This window comes from Ciconia boyciana, chromosome 2 (assembly GCF_034638445.1).
Source record: "Ciconia boyciana chromosome 2, ASM3463844v1, whole genome shotgun sequence".
In the NCBI taxonomy this organism is placed as follows: domain Eukaryota; kingdom Metazoa; phylum Chordata; class Aves; order Ciconiiformes; family Ciconiidae; genus Ciconia; species Ciconia boyciana.
This window is the reverse complement of record NC_132935.1, coordinates 80,535,098-80,550,406: the sequence shown is the minus strand read 5'-3', so window position 1 is coordinate 80,550,406 and position 15,309 is coordinate 80,535,098. Positions and strand designations below refer to the sequence as shown.

General features: G+C 39.3%; 1 protein-coding gene across 1 annotated transcript in view; it reads left to right on the top strand.

The window, feature by feature from the left end:
* The window catches only part of CTNND2 (catenin delta 2), a 565,782-nt gene that overhangs the window by 282,806 nt on the left and 267,667 nt on the right, over window positions 1–15,309 (top strand). Inside the window, exon 7 of the mRNA XM_072851353.1 lies at window positions 9,647–9,841. Within this exon, the coding sequence (XP_072707454.1) occupies window positions 9,647–9,841 (195 nt within the window). The remainder of the gene's footprint in view (window positions 1–9,646; window positions 9,842–15,309) is intronic.

Here is a 15,309-nt window from a genome sequence, read left to right as displayed (position 1 = left end):
CCACTGGGAGGAGAAAGTGTTTAATATTCTATCAAAGATGACTTTACATAAAAGAAAAAATGCTATCTGATGCTTTTCTCCATTCTCTCAGTGAAATGCAAGTTTGAGTACAAAGTGTTACAGATAAAATCTCCAAAAGTTAATATTGTTCACACATCTAATAATATGCAATCTCATTGTAAAAGGAATTACAGAAGATAAGTTGCAAATACTCTTCTGTGAGCAAACCCCAGGTGTGGTGTCTTGGATTTCAACTGCACGTATCGGAGACTGGAACATAGGTTTGCAAAAGAAGTATGTGCAATATTCATCATAAATTAATACTTTTTAAAAGATGCGCCCATGGTCAGGATTCATTGGAACTATCTATTTGCATTTTCCCTGGTAGCAGGAAAACCACCTGTTGCAACGGTGAACTCCCAGGAATGACAGTACGATTAGATCAAAAATTAAGGTTGCCCGGCAAAAGCCAGCTGAGGAATACTGTAGTTGGACGGACTTGACACTTCATTACCCAAGTGAGTTTTGTTTTCTGGTGTTACCCTTCCCACAGTGTTACACAGTGACTGTTTTCCCTTTGGGAACTACTGTTCCACAAAGCATGTTCATTCCTTAACGAATTTTCTGTGCCAATCTTGAGACTTTCACTTCTAGTTGGATTTAAGCTCTAGATATTTTTTTCTGTTCCATGTGCAGGGAGGAGTCGGTGCGGAAAGGCTTTCCTCTTCCCCCTGCACCAGAGCTGCTGTAAGAACTTGCTCTGTTTAAGGTTGACTGAGCTGATGCTCGGTTTGGGGGAAGGGTTGTGAATTGCCAGGTTTTTTAGATGCCGTGCTTTTTCATGATGTAAACACAATCAGAAAGTTAAGTTTTCACTAGCGGGCATCAGTGGAATAGTGCCTGATTTTTTTTGCTGGAGGCAGCAATGCTTTTTAGCAAATCACTCGTGCTGCTGGAAGTGGTCTCTAGCCCTACAAAGATGTATGGGGTTTTAGATGCTTAGTCTACAGTGCTGCTTAGCAGGCAGAAATTGGTTCCCCAAGTCTGCCTTGGTATAGCCTTGTGCCTCGGGGAGGAAGGAAGACCCAGCTTTGAGGAATTAAAGACGCACTGGCCTTCCTTTTGATTTGCAATCCTTGTCAGAGAAGTGTTAACTGTAGGGTTTCACAAAATATCCAGTAGAGGATTTTTTTCTGGATATTTACTTTTGGGGCATGTCTCACCAAATACACTAGTGTTTCTGTTCCTTTACTTGCCAAGTTGAATGTGTTGCCACAGTAAATGCTTTAGCATAGACCCCATGGTGCAACACAAGCTTTTACAGTTCAAAATTTGAAATAATAAACTTTTATCTTTTCTAAGATAAAGATGTTTAGCAGAACTTCAAAGAAGATCTCTTCTGCTACAAAGGCTTGATATTCTTTTCAGTTGTCGTGAAGCTGTGGTGAACTATGCAAACAGCATATGCGCGGCTGCTTGGCGTTGTTGCTTAGTAACATCATCCTGTGCTGAGGCACTCAGCCCTCAGTCAAAGTGGTTAGTGAGCAGGAAAGTTAGAAACAGTGACTTGTATCTCTGGATAGCAGTATCTGTTCCCATTCCTGCATAGGACTTCTTTCCCCTATTTTGTAAAATTGGCAGGGTTGAGGGGAAGGGAAGAGGTAGTGCTTAAGAAAAGGGGGGGTGGGAGGAGCACCCAATGTGATCATTCAGTTAATAGTTTAAAAAAAAAAAAAAATCTCTATAATTTTCTGCCTTGCTGAAGGCAAGTTGTTGTTGCTCTGTGGTAGCTGTTGGTTTGGGGGAGTTTTTGTTTTTCATTCTTTCTTCAGTGACAGTTCCCTAGATCAGAAATGAAATGGGAATTATCTCCCTGAACTTGTCTGTCACATTTAATCTGCTGTTTCTTCCTGGCTATCTTTGCCTCTTATCTCTTTGCTCCCAGTCACACTTCTCTTCTTCCACTACAATTTATTTTTGATAAAATGTTTTAAGCAGGTGAATGCTTTTCAACAGAATGAGGACAGTAGCAGGAAAAAGAAAATGCTTGTGAGGAAACACAAATGTATGGTGTGGGGTTTTTCTGCTTTTCCTAGATTTGTAGAATTAAAATAACTGATACAATACTTTGCAGTAAAGTCACATTGCATGACTAAAAAGTAAACATAGACAACTTAAGAAAATATTTTTAGCTTTATTCCTCTGTTAAATATACTTAGGAGTGTAATTAATTTCAATATTTGGTTAAAAACTAGTTTAAATAGCATAAAAATTATCCAGATACTTCTTCTAAGACATAGTAAGCTTTATCAAATGATTTTTAAAGTTTATTTTTGGCCTGTTTATTACACTTGAAAAAGGGCAATCCTTCCCCCCCCTTCTTTATTTTTAGCACTGATGTGAAAAGTGCTAACCCTAGGTCAAAGGCTGGTTTTGCGGTGTCCCTTAAGCAGCCAAAGCCAATCTGTTTTGAGGAGACTTTCCTAAAATACTTAATCTGGTTAATGGACAAATCATGTCTGGGAAATTCTACAGTGTGAGCCATACTGTTGAACGTGACAGTATCCTGACAGTGAAACTCCTGATAGGTTTGACAGTGCAATGGTAGTTTACAAGAAACACTCTAGGCCATGCATCATATTACACTTTAATCTTTTAAGTAGAAAACCTGAGGAAAAGCAGTCTAAGGTACTGATAGGTGAGGCAAGTCTGTTCTTTCAGTTCTGGGGGCTTGTATGTTGTAGCACATACTCTTTTTGTGGTGATCTCCTATAGTGTGGACGAGGGATGCCAAAGTAGCACATCCATGTTTTTTCCAGACGTCCAGAGTTTGACATAAGTTGAAAGGCATCATGTGTAATCAGTCAGTTCAGTGATGGCATTATTTCTTTCTCTATTTGTAGAAATAGTCCCAAGTCATGGACAGAATAGTGTAGCGAGGATGGAAAAAGAGCATAAAGACAAAAATTAGTTTAATTCTGAACTTTTGTTAGTTAATCTTTAATTTCAATATTTGGGGAAAGAAAAACTTCAGACCCAAATTGCTACATTGGGTGTGTAAAATCTAAACAGGTGAAAAACCTGTGTTTAAGAAGAATCTAAACCCGATTAATAGAGAAATTCACTCCAGACTGTGTTTTGGTTCTGGTGAATGCAGTTTGTTAGTATGCTAGGGGCATAAGCTGACATACCCAAGGTGTGCATTAGCTGGTACTGCCATATGGCCTGTTGTGTCTTACTGGTTAATTTAACCATCTGTCATGCCTTAACAATTTGTATTCGCTTTCAGTACTTGGGTTAGATATGTTTTCTTCTCTTTGGTACTGTACTTTTCATCACACAGTACTGGTATATTCCCATTATCTGAGTTTTATTAGTTTTATTTATGGTAACATTTGTTGTAGATCATATTGTCCTTTTACAATGTTGTGAGTAGAAGATGCATGTATTCAGGCAAGCATTTTGGATATGTTTCTGCATAAATTTCTGGCAAAGAAAAGGTCAATATCAAAACTCTAGCTATGAATTTTTGACTTTTTCCTCCTTATCCCCCCTATTCACTTCTAATTCTGCACTTGGGTTCACATTAATTTCTTTACCACATAAAGTAAACCAGTTTAGTGTCTGTAAAATAGGTTTCATTACATATGAGTTCAGAGTAAAAATCCTACTATTCATATCTTCTTTCTCACATATTGCTTTTTCAGAATTACAGTGAAGCTATGACCTGATGTACTGTATAATTTGTTGTTTGTTGTTTTTTTTTTTATAAGGACAGTAGCATTTCAGGGCGAGCATCTAAGAGAAACTCATGTCAGAAAGTTTTCAGCCTTGATGTGCCATTTAAATCAAAAAGTTCTGTCAGTCTTCTGAAAAGCATGCAACATACCAAAGCTACAGAACTGCTGTGATTCTCTCTTAGTTTCTGTGCCTGCAGTCTCTTATCTCACTGATGGGCTTATTACAATTTTACCATCGTGTGGGGTTGGTTTTTGTTTTGTTTTGTTTTTAATTTGTAATCTAAGAAAAACTCAGTGCAAATTACATGAGCAATGTTGTCATTATATTTGAAATTAAAAATCTATACAGCCAGTTGTGGATGGTCAATCCTCTTTGTTAGAAAATCTCATCTCGTGAGTGCAATGTGTCGTAGTGTGTTCAGAGTCTGTTTGATACTTAGAGCCTCAAGTAGGCAGAGGTACTGTGTGTTGAAATGTGTGGGGTTGCAACCAAGTTAAGTTAAATGGTGTAAACACATTATTGATAAGTGGTAATATAATGGTCATTGAGCTTCATCCTCAGCTCCTCTCTCATTAATGATGTTCCTGTGTCGTAGATATAAAGAAACTGCCTAACAGGACTCTTGATGAATATGTTTTGTGATGGAGTATTTCTAAATGAGGGCTGAATGGTTTATCTGGTCAAATCTGGATGGTTTTCTTCATGTTGAGATGATCACTTGCATATTTCATGTTTCCAATGAGCTCTTAAATCCTGGAGAGGTGGGCAGTACCCTATGCTCTTGCTATTAGGGATGTTTAGAGAGTGTCATGAATTTGTAGGGCTCCTTCTTAGAACTGCAGCAAGGCAGGATGACTGGTTGTAAAGGCTTTCACAAGGGGCACAAATAAAAACTGTTCAGGCTTTATTAAAGCATATGCAAATGCCTGTGTGTCCATTCATTTGAACAGTTTTAATGTCTTTAGTTTCTTGAAATGAAAAATGCTGCCAATATAGTGGTTTACTTTATTGACCTAAACTGTCAGATTAGCAGTGTCATTCAAATGTGTCTGTTGTATTTATTTCCATGACAGCCCGCACAAGCTCTGAAGAGCAATTAGGGATTATTCTGTGTATTTTTCTCATGTTACACTTGTCTGATTACAGTGTTTTTCTTCCTGTGGAAAATGAGACTTGGTCAAAAAAGAACATTTTCCTAGGAAACAACCATTTCCCTATGCTATGGAGGAACATATCTGAATAATGCGGAAACCTTCAGCTAGCAGAGTTTTTAAGTGTAAAGGGCAGAGATTGTCTTTTTGATCCAATTAGGTAGGACTGCACTTTTCCTGGGTTCTTTCTATTGCCCCTCTTGAATGTGGGAGGAGAGCAAAGGTTGTAGGAATGGGGTATCTTCACCTGGTAAAACTTCTGGCCAGTTCTAGGTTATCACCATTGCCCTAATCTGATTCACCTGGCTGGGGGCTCACAAGATACCCTTGCTGGAGACTGACCACAGCCTACTTTTACAAGCTCCACAGAGATAGAGAAGAAGGGGTGTTCCACTTTCTATCAGGTTTCGGTCTTGGAGACTTCAGAAGACAGAGAAGACTCTCTTTTCTGTATGCTTTGTTCTTATAGTTAATCAGTTTCTGTTTAAAAAAATAAATGTACCCTATTTTGATTTTTTATTTTTTTAATTTTTTTTTTTTACTTGTCTGCTTCACTTTTGATGCCTCTCACAGCTATTTTAGAGCCTTTTAGTCTTCTCCATACTTTCTGCTGTGATGCATCTCCGGCATTGCAATTAAATAATTTCTCAGTCTTTTGTCAAACTAAAGATTGGACTGTTTGAGGAATTGACTTACCAAGTGGTTTCTTCAGCCCCTAAATAATGGTTTAGGTCTTCTCAATGTTTTTGGGGTTTGTTGTGTTTTGTTTTTGTTTTTTTTTATCTAGAAGGGAGAAAAAAACCCACTCCTTCACAACCATGGTCATAAGAGTTCTGTGTCTACTCTGATGTTAAATACATCATCTGTAATTAATGGATTGCAGAATTGTAAATTTAATAATGAGTTGTCTTTGAACTTGTATGTAGGCCTGTCTTTGAATGGGCTTGATGCCTTCTACTTCGCCAAGGGAAAAATAGCATTGCTGTTAGGGACAGGTTGGCCAGGGAGGGGGGATGAGTCCATTTTCAGAATATGTAGGAGAGTTGTATGTGGCCTTGATGTACATCACTGCTTTGGTTTTGGGCAACCCAGAGCAGTGCAGCATTATTAGTGGGGTGAAGGGATGGCGACTGATTGAGAACAGGGTTTGGACAAGTGCAGTTTGGGGTGAGCCATGCATTCATGATGCCTCTAGGTTTAGGAAAGCCGCTTCTGAGGGCAATGAGCCTCCTTGAATGCGAGACTGCTAATGGGCCTTGGTAATCCGATGTTTTATTGCTTCCTGGTAGTATATTGATTGGTGTTTTTCCATTCTGACCTTGTTGCTTTTCTGACCTCTGTGAGCTTTAGGCTGCATTAATGCAAGGTTTTTTTGAAGCAGATGATACAGATCAGCTTGCAGCTTCAATCAGTAAAGGACGTAGCTGTTTGCTGCTAACCCAAGGTGCAGGCAGGAGACATATTATATACCTCCCTTTCTTGGTGGCATCAATCCTTTGAGTTCACGGTCTTTGTTTTGATTGATTATCTTAACCATCTTTCCAGTCTCTTCCAAAGTAGCAGAGGAATATGGTGGAGGGGCTGAGTGTGTAGATGAGGTAGGATGCAGTTGTATGAAAACCATCACACTTCCTCCTTTTTATTTTTTTAACGATATAAAAATCGACAAGTCTTTTGTTGATTTCAGCTGTAATTGTGTGTTAGTTTTTCTTAAAGTTATCTGTGTGAGCTTTACTGGCTATGATACAGCACCGGCAACAAAGATAACTGTTGGTATTATAGCTATTGGTTAGTTGATCGTAATATTTAAATAAAATGTGCAATAAAAACCTGTTGCTCCTAAGTTGAGACTTGAATAAATTAATAAATGTAAGAATTTTAAGAGCAATGGAAAAGAGATTTTAATCAAAAATAGAACTTGCTATTCCAGTTTTTGAAATACCAACTTAATAGAAACATTAAAAATTATGACGGTGTTCCATCTTTTTATAAGTTTTCTGATTTCTTTTTAAACTAGATTTAAAACTTTAAAGAGTGCTAATATTTTGAGTTTAAATATTGATATCTGATAATTTGGAAATAGTGTAGTAAAATTGCATCTTTTGAGGTCTGTAGAAAAATATCAGTTTTGCTTGAAACTAAAGGTGTTTGAGACATACTTTAAAAAGCATATTCATGTTCTGATGGCCTTAATTTCTGAGATTTGAGACCGTTTATGTTTTTAAAAAGAAAATATTTTAATTACCTGATGAAATCTTTTGTTTTCTTGAAATGTTAGAAGAACAGTGGCAGTTATTCCCTGATAGTTTTAACTCTCAAATGTTTTTTTGGGTTGTTTACCCATAATCTTGTTATTCATGTGGTTTCAAGTTATTTCTAGATTGCCACTTAGCTGTTTTCGGGCAAGTTATGTTGGTTTTCTTTTATTGTTTGTCACATCTTCCTTGTCTTGTTTGCTTGAACTGTAATGTGTTTTGGTCAAGAAGTTTTTCTGGTTATATGTATGTTTACTGTTTAGTACAGTAGTGTTACAGCCTTAATTATGTGTACAGTATGCAAATAAACCTCTATTTAGTATTAGCATAATAAACTAATACTAAACTTCTGTTTAGTTTTAGACTAGTATTAGCACTTGGAGATTCAGGACTATTGGTAGACTATGAAGGAGGTTGAATTAAGCCCACCAGAAGACAAGCATAACTGTTTGAGAACATGTTAATATTTGGGTTATACTGCCACTAACTTCAATGGGAAAAATCTTTCAGTTCACTGGAAGCAGAATTAAGAAGAAAATCTATTGTTCCAAAGAGCATTGTTAATTTGTAAATGGACAAAAGAATTGTAGTACTTATAGAAGGGGGTGTAATTCTTTATTCTGTAGCAAGTCTGGTTTGTTGATGCGCTGTTGAACCTCTGAAATGTTGCCCTCAATTTTTCTGTATTTTTTTTCTCTGAATACAGATTGAACCAAATATACAGTGAAATATGGACATAATCGTAACAGGCTGTATTTTAGGCCACTCTGAAGGATACTAGACTTTGGTGGAGCCGTTCAGCTGTTATGAGAATCAGTCTCAAAGATGCAGGGTTAAAGAGCATTTTGAAAATGCAGACCTTAAAGAATTTAATTCTGTAATAGTAATATCAACTTCCTGGATAATTGCAGTAGTTATAGATAAAATATGTCTTTGGGATTCTTGGCAGACTTTCTAGTAAGGGGAACAACAGAATTACTTTCAGTCGTGTGCTAATGGCAAGTCAGTCTGAAAAATGTTTGAAGGGAAAAATATGCAAATAGGGTATGCCAGTGAAAACATGCACGTACGTTGAAAAATTCAGAAGAAAACACAGATATGGCACAAGCTGATTAGAAAGAAGGAAATAGAATAAATTATTCTTTTCCTCCAGACAATTTGTATTAAAGTTTAAGTAACATTGTGTCTGTGTATCTTTCTCATTTCTACCCTATGTTGCTATCACACATTACTTTATATCTATGCTTTGCATTTTAAAAATATTTAGTGTTTGTTTATGCAACAAAACCACTTCCAACACAATGAATATGGTAGAGATTTTCGGCAGGAATGGCTACACTGATGGTCTGAGCAGTGCAAGCTAAGCTAGTAGAACATCGCCCACATCCAGGATTTTGACCTCACAGGAGCATCCACAAGGGTTGTAATAGTTGTGTCTTTGTTTTTCTAAACATTTAAATAGCATGTTACCACTTTGTGGTATAGACGTAACCTTTGTCAAGTGTTGCTTGCGTACTTGCTCGATTCTTGCCTTCAAAATGTGTAATGTTTGTATGGCTTCTCCATGACTCTCCTTGGGAATCTTGCTAACGGACCACCTAAGTGACAAAGGGATTCAAGTGACAACAGTAACCACAGCTGGAAATATAAAAGTATCTTTTTTAAATATCATGATAGAAAATAGTATTTTTAATAGTAGAATAAGGAAATGTTTGAATACAATCCCAGTATTTTGTATAATCCCAGTATTAATATAATCCCAGTTATTTACAACAACAACACAAAAAAGCTGTATCCTTAAAGTAGTTTTTCCAGGAGGCGTGTTTAATTTATTCATCCTCAGAGGATATATAAATTGTAGAAAGTCTTAGCAATATGATTTTTTAGAACTGTTGAGGGCAAAATGTTGATAAGGCACGACCGTTCTGTTGTACTTCAGTGAAGCAGCAAAAAGATCACCCTTCATATAGCTACATCTGTTCATCAGCTTTAGCTTATTTCATTTGTAGATCTTACGCTATGGGCATAACATGTGAAACTAGTTCTGATTGCTGCTCTTTTCTTCTCCCCCATTCCTGGTTCTACTGTGGACCCCTTTACCCTTTGGTCTAGGGCATTCCTCGATCGCAGAGCTTTTTTCTTTTTTTTTGTTTGTTTGTTTTCTTTTTTCTTTTTTGAGAGGGGTTGGGTTTTTTTGGTCCCTGTTTAAGAAGATATGATGTAATGATATCTATCTTTCCAAAATATGTAGTTTCCTTGGAAGAAATGAGGTTTTGTAGTAGATGCAGGCAGCTGAATGATGCAACTAAAGTGATTAACTGGAACTGTTGCTGCCCTTGAATGCTGTTTCTATTTGTATGTTGAAAACATTTATTTCTTTGTTTTGTTTGAGGTTTTTTGTGTTTAAGTGCTACTTTCAAACAAACTTTTAATAACGTCAGATCCTGTATTTGTCACTTTTTTCTCTCTCTTAAATGTCTCTTATGAATCTATTTGCAGCTGGGTCTCGGGCATCTTACAGCAGCCAGCACAGCCACCTTGGCTCCGAGTTAAGGGCACTGCAGTCTCCAGAACACCATATAGATCCTATTTACGAAGACAGAGTCTATCAGAAGCCCCCTATGAGGAGTCTCAGCCAGAGTCAGGGGGACCCTCTGCAACCAGCACACACAGGCACATATCGCACTAGTACAGGTAGGTGGATGTAACTTGCATGATTGTCTTTGTATGAGATATACCTTATTCTTCAGTACTAATTCCTCTCTTTCTGATGTGCTAAACAAAATGTATTATGTGCATGCCAGTCAAACAAAATACCTTGTGCAGATGGCAGCTATCAATAGAACCCCAAAGGCATGCACAAAACTGAGAAATACTTAATGTTGTGCTATTTGTACAGTAGGTTAAGCTAATTTGGGGAGGGGTCTTACTCATAAGGAGAGAGACAATATTTTTATTAGTCTTGTGATTGTCTTTGAGAAAAATCTGTTGTCTCTGAAGAAATTCCTAGGGTTTTTTTGCTTGGAAAGGTATTTTGTGTGTTGCAAAGGGACTGCAAAGTTCCTTCCACGTGAAGCTAAAGGATTGTTCACTTGCTTTTGAAGTGAATCATACGTAAATGTTCTTCCCCTCTCCTACAGAGGTACACTTAGGTATAGGTACACAGACATAAAATTGAACTATGGCATAGAGAAAGGCTGTTAGCATGACTGGTTTATTCATAAATAATAATGATTGTCCATGAAATCCGTTGGTGTACAAGTCCTACTTGCAGAATGTCCTCTCAACCAAATGAAATACAGCTGTATGCTGGAACCCACAAATAGATCACAAATCAACAGGGATATTTATGGTATTTAATGCACAAAATAATTAGAGTACATAAATGCTACAGCCAAAATAGCCTAAAGCAGATGTAGAAAGAACTTGCCTTAGGAATTGTAAGTATTTCTGGTGTTTTATCTTTGCTGTGTTCATCAAAGACAGAAGATTATGTCCATTCTCAGATCACACCCATTTTCATCAAGAAAAAGTTAAGTGTACTTTTTGGAGCAAGATACTTTGCTTTCTTTTAGAACTTTGGTTTTTTTCTTTTTAAAATCATTTCTCCAAGGGCAAAGCTGGCATGTCCAAAAATTTCTATTGCTTTATGCAAGTTTTGGGTGTTCAGAATACAGGAGAAAATCCCTAAAAACAAGTTTTTCCACAGAATTCTCTAGTTAAATACCTGTAACAGCTTTATGCTTTTTGAAGAACATCATTACACCATTTCCTTCCTGTTAAAGAAACCACCGTAGTATATGTTTTGTGTAGATTCATACGTGTGTATGAGAAAAGATTACTATTCTTTGCATGAAGGGGACAAGACCTCTGCCTAAATCACTGAGCAGCTGAGGCAGTGATAGTGATTGAAGCAACTATTTATATTGAACTTTAAGCCTTGTGTTCCACATGTGGCCGCCTGGTATTTCCTATACGATGCTCTATTTCCCAGTCATGCCCTGAAGAGAGCTTCTTGTTTTGCTTGCAAAATATCCCTTGGTTCTCCGTGCTGAAGTAGCAGGCTGTCTTGCGACTGTAATCTTCACAACACCTCTGTAAGGAAGGAAACCCTGTCAACATAGATCACAATTATAGTGAATGAAACTGGGACACAGGATGTTCGTCGGTAATACCTGAAGATGGGTTTTCAGAAGGGAAGAGGCAAAGATGAAAAAATACACTGATTTGGGTAGCAGAAATGGGCCCTGTGAAGGTGAATTTTTTTTTGCTGTTTGGGATACAGATTTGACCGTTGCTCCAGGCTCGTTCTGAAGAATGACCCTATCAGTCCAACTTTGTGTTGGGTTGATCCTCCCTCGCTTTCCCCCTCTGCCCCTATCATCAGGGTCAGGGGAAATAAAAGCAGGTGGATGCATGCCAGGCCAATTATTCTGTTACTCCGTCGATAACTGTTAGCTGCGGATGCTGTCAGCCTCCGCAGCTAACCAAACACAACCAGGCTGAAGAGCTGTCAGTGCTCGGAGGGAATTTGGGGCTGGATCGGATCAGCTCTCAGACTCCTCCTGCCTCTACCACAAATGCCCGTAGGAACATATCCCTTCTGATGGAGACCATACATTTTTTCTCAAATTAGCAGATAGGAGGGGAAGGAGTTCAACGGAAGTTTGGCACATATGACTTTTTATTTCTTCGTTGGATTGTCTTAAGTGTTTTTTTATTGTAGGACTGAATAGCTATTTGTCTTGCCTGTTGGTATAAGATATGAGGGATGTAGATTGCTGTGTACTTGTTGAAGATATATGCCAAGGGTTCATGGCCTGTATCTTCTGTGTGCAAGAATTGCACTGGTGGAGGGAGGGAAGTCTTAAGACCTCAGTGTCCTCCTTTATAGATGATAGTTCACATTCTTTTGTCTATTGCAACAGTACCTCTAATCATGAAGATGGTGCATGCTTTTCCACATTGGATGGAAAAAAAAGGAAGGCAAACTTAGTCTAAGGACTTTGTCCAAAGCCTGGATTTTTTTCTCTGCAGCTAATGTTGCCCGCTAGAAACAAAAATTATGTTAGTTATATTTGCAAACCATTTACTTTTGTGTTGTTTTTTTTTTAAAGAGAACATTCTTGCTGAAATTGAAAATGTCACTTAATTTGGAACATTGACTCACAGAATGGAAGCTTTTTTTTTTTTTTTAAGTATAGACATCAGCTCTCTCTTTTGTGAGCTCTTAAATACTTATTACATTCAGGAATGTTTACACAACTAAGGATAAAGCCCATTCAGAGTTTTTCATCTTCTAGGTGAATCAACATTCAGTGAGCAGAATTCAATAAGCTAAAATTTCTCTACGAGGTAAACTAAATTAAGTTTGTTCTATTTACTCACTGGTTTTTTGGGTGGTGTTTTTTTTTTTTAACTTTTGTATTTTCCTTGTATTTCACTTGTGAATGAAATACATGACGATAGTTGTGCACTAAGGGCTACATATTGCAGAAGGCAGAAAATAGTAGGAGCTTACTGAACATCTCCCTTACTAGCATAACTTTAGGTAGGGGCAGGATGAATTCTTCATCACTTAGTGGTTTAAATTATGAGCGGGTGTGTTACTGTCATGCTGTCTATGCTAAAAATAATCTTTCATACTTAACAGCAGTAGCTGCATAGGCTTTTTTGGTCGGTAGCTTTTACTTAACAATCTCTTTTGGTTTTCAAAGGGTCATGCCTTCTCTCATATGAAAAGTACCAGCCCAAACTTTTGCGCTAAAAGTAGCAATAAATGTGAAATTCTACTTTTGAAATGGGAATTCACAAAAGATGTGCTTGGAGGGAGTACTTGGACATGATATAAATAATGAATTAATTTACTTACTGAATAGCAACTTATAACTTGTATTTGTAACCCAACTAAATAACACTAGTAATTTTTGTCCAGGCAGGTGCATTACTTATTTTCCTTATAAACCTAAAGGCCTTGCATTATTGATTGAAATCCTAAGTTAATAATAGTAGCGATAAGCTTATTTGATGGGATGTTTACATGTACACCGCTGGAATTTGAAGAAGGCTGTTACTTAAGAGGAGGGAAGGATTGCCTTTCAGCCAGAGTGGGACACAGAATCGGCAATCGTTCACTTATGTGCAGAATTGAAAGTTTGGACTAGTGATTTAGTCCTTAGTTATTGGCATTTAATTAACGTTAAACATGAAACAAGTCCAAACGGGCAAAATCTTGCTATTTTGCAAGCCTGGGATTTCCATAGCTGCCTTGAGGAGAAAGCAGCTTTGCTGCGCAGGTTCTGGGCTGTCAGTGCCGACCTGCAGCAGAGGAGCGTGGCTCTGGCAGCAGTGCGGTCTGTGGGACCGGTTGCTATCACCCTCTGGAGGTGGCGGCACTCTGGAAGCTCCTAAGGACACTTGTTTTTGTTGTGGTCCCTCAGTGAAAGAGATGAGCCCTCTTCTGTAAAAAGAATGTGATTTCTGGATAAAGTTATTAAAAGCCTTGAAAGAGTGCTGTCCCCAGTGGTCTGGGAGGGAGGGGTGGTAAATGGGAGGTCTGCACTTATTCTGAACTCTCTACAAACTGGGCCTTTATCAGATGAAATAAGTGCTGCTGCTTAAAAGCACTGGTGACGCTGGTGAGCTGTGGACATTTAGACTTCAAAACCTGCAGAGTGCTCATGCTTTAAGAACACGCGCTGGTTTTAGGGGCTGCGGGCGAGTATCTTTGTCCCCAGCCTCACAGAAGCAGCAAGGATGAACCAGGAATTACACTGGAGGAGTGAACCTGTCCTCCTCAGCTCTGTGTAGGACATACGCATCTCATTGGCACCAGGGGAACCTTGACGGCCTTGAAGAAAGCTTAAGGATTGCCTCAGGATGCACATCCTGAGGACAGTCTCTGCCTCTGGCCCCTGAAGGTCACCGTGGGGAAGGCCTTGTGATGCAGCTCAGTCGTAGGAAGTCCAGCAGCTTTGTATGGTTACGTGGCCAGTTGGCATTAGTTTTGAGTGCTGGGTGTGCAGAGCTGAAGTGCCTCCTTGATGAAGATGGGGCACGCAAAGCACTGTGAGGACTCTTCTGTGCTTCCCAGACAGAGGGGGAAAGGGTTAGGAAAAGGAAGAGTAGGGTCTGTGGTTGATAGTGCTGAAATTAAAAAGAGGACCCTGAAATGAAAGATTGATTGAAAGGAGGTTGAATAGTGAAAGGTTAAGCAGTCAAAGTTTGCATTGCCTCTGAAGAGTGGCTTAGTGCGGGACTTGAAGGGTTTACAAAGCATGCTCTTGCAATGGGTTATCCACTGGGGAGCGTGTGTGGGGCAGGGGCATTCCTGCAGCACTTCTCGTGCTACCTCCAAAGCTGCCCAGTGTCCCTGCATGTGCACGTGGTTGCCAGGCTGCCCTCCTGCTTCTCTGATGGCCTCCTCTCCTTCAGGCCAGGTCTCCCCGAGGTTCCTCCCTCAGGCTGCACCACCTCCTGGGTGTCACGGCGGAGAGTGCTGACCAAAGAGAAGAGGCCTGTGAAATTTGTGATGGCAGGTGCAAACCAGAAATGTGGCTCTTTGCGAGCTGCATTTCTGTGCAGAGGGAGAGCGCTGCCAGGAGAGCCGTGGAGAGTTAAGGGGGCTCCTTTCCAGAGGGAAGAGTTATTTCTTGCTCCTGGCCATGGTTTCTGTTCAAGCGCTTGCCAGCAGCAGGGAAAGTCTCTGTATTTCATTGTCCTGTGATGCAGCTCAGGAAAAACTGCTGAAGGTGAGAATTACCATCGTGTTTCTGGACAGATGCTGTCCTCCTCTTCTCTGCCTTCCTTCCCGCTCCTGCCTGGTTCTTTGTTCGCTGAAGGAAAGGAGTGTGCACCGAGGGATGCCTTATGTCAAGCACTGCTCCTAGTTATTTTGTAATGTTGTCTTTCTCCTGTAAAAGTGTGTCTTGCTTTAGTGGGGTAGGGGCAGTGTTTGCTCCCAGAGTCCAGTCTTTCTTTGTGGATTAGATGTGCTGCTGGAGGAACGGGAAGAGGACCCAGGTGGCCGTGCTGGTGTTCGTTGCTTCGCCCCTGCTGCACTTGACCTGGGCTTTTGCTGTCCTGCATGTTAAGCAGTGTCTGAGGGGAAGATTTACAAGGAAAGTTGGTGTTCCTTCTCTTGTCACTGAGCTGGTGGCTTT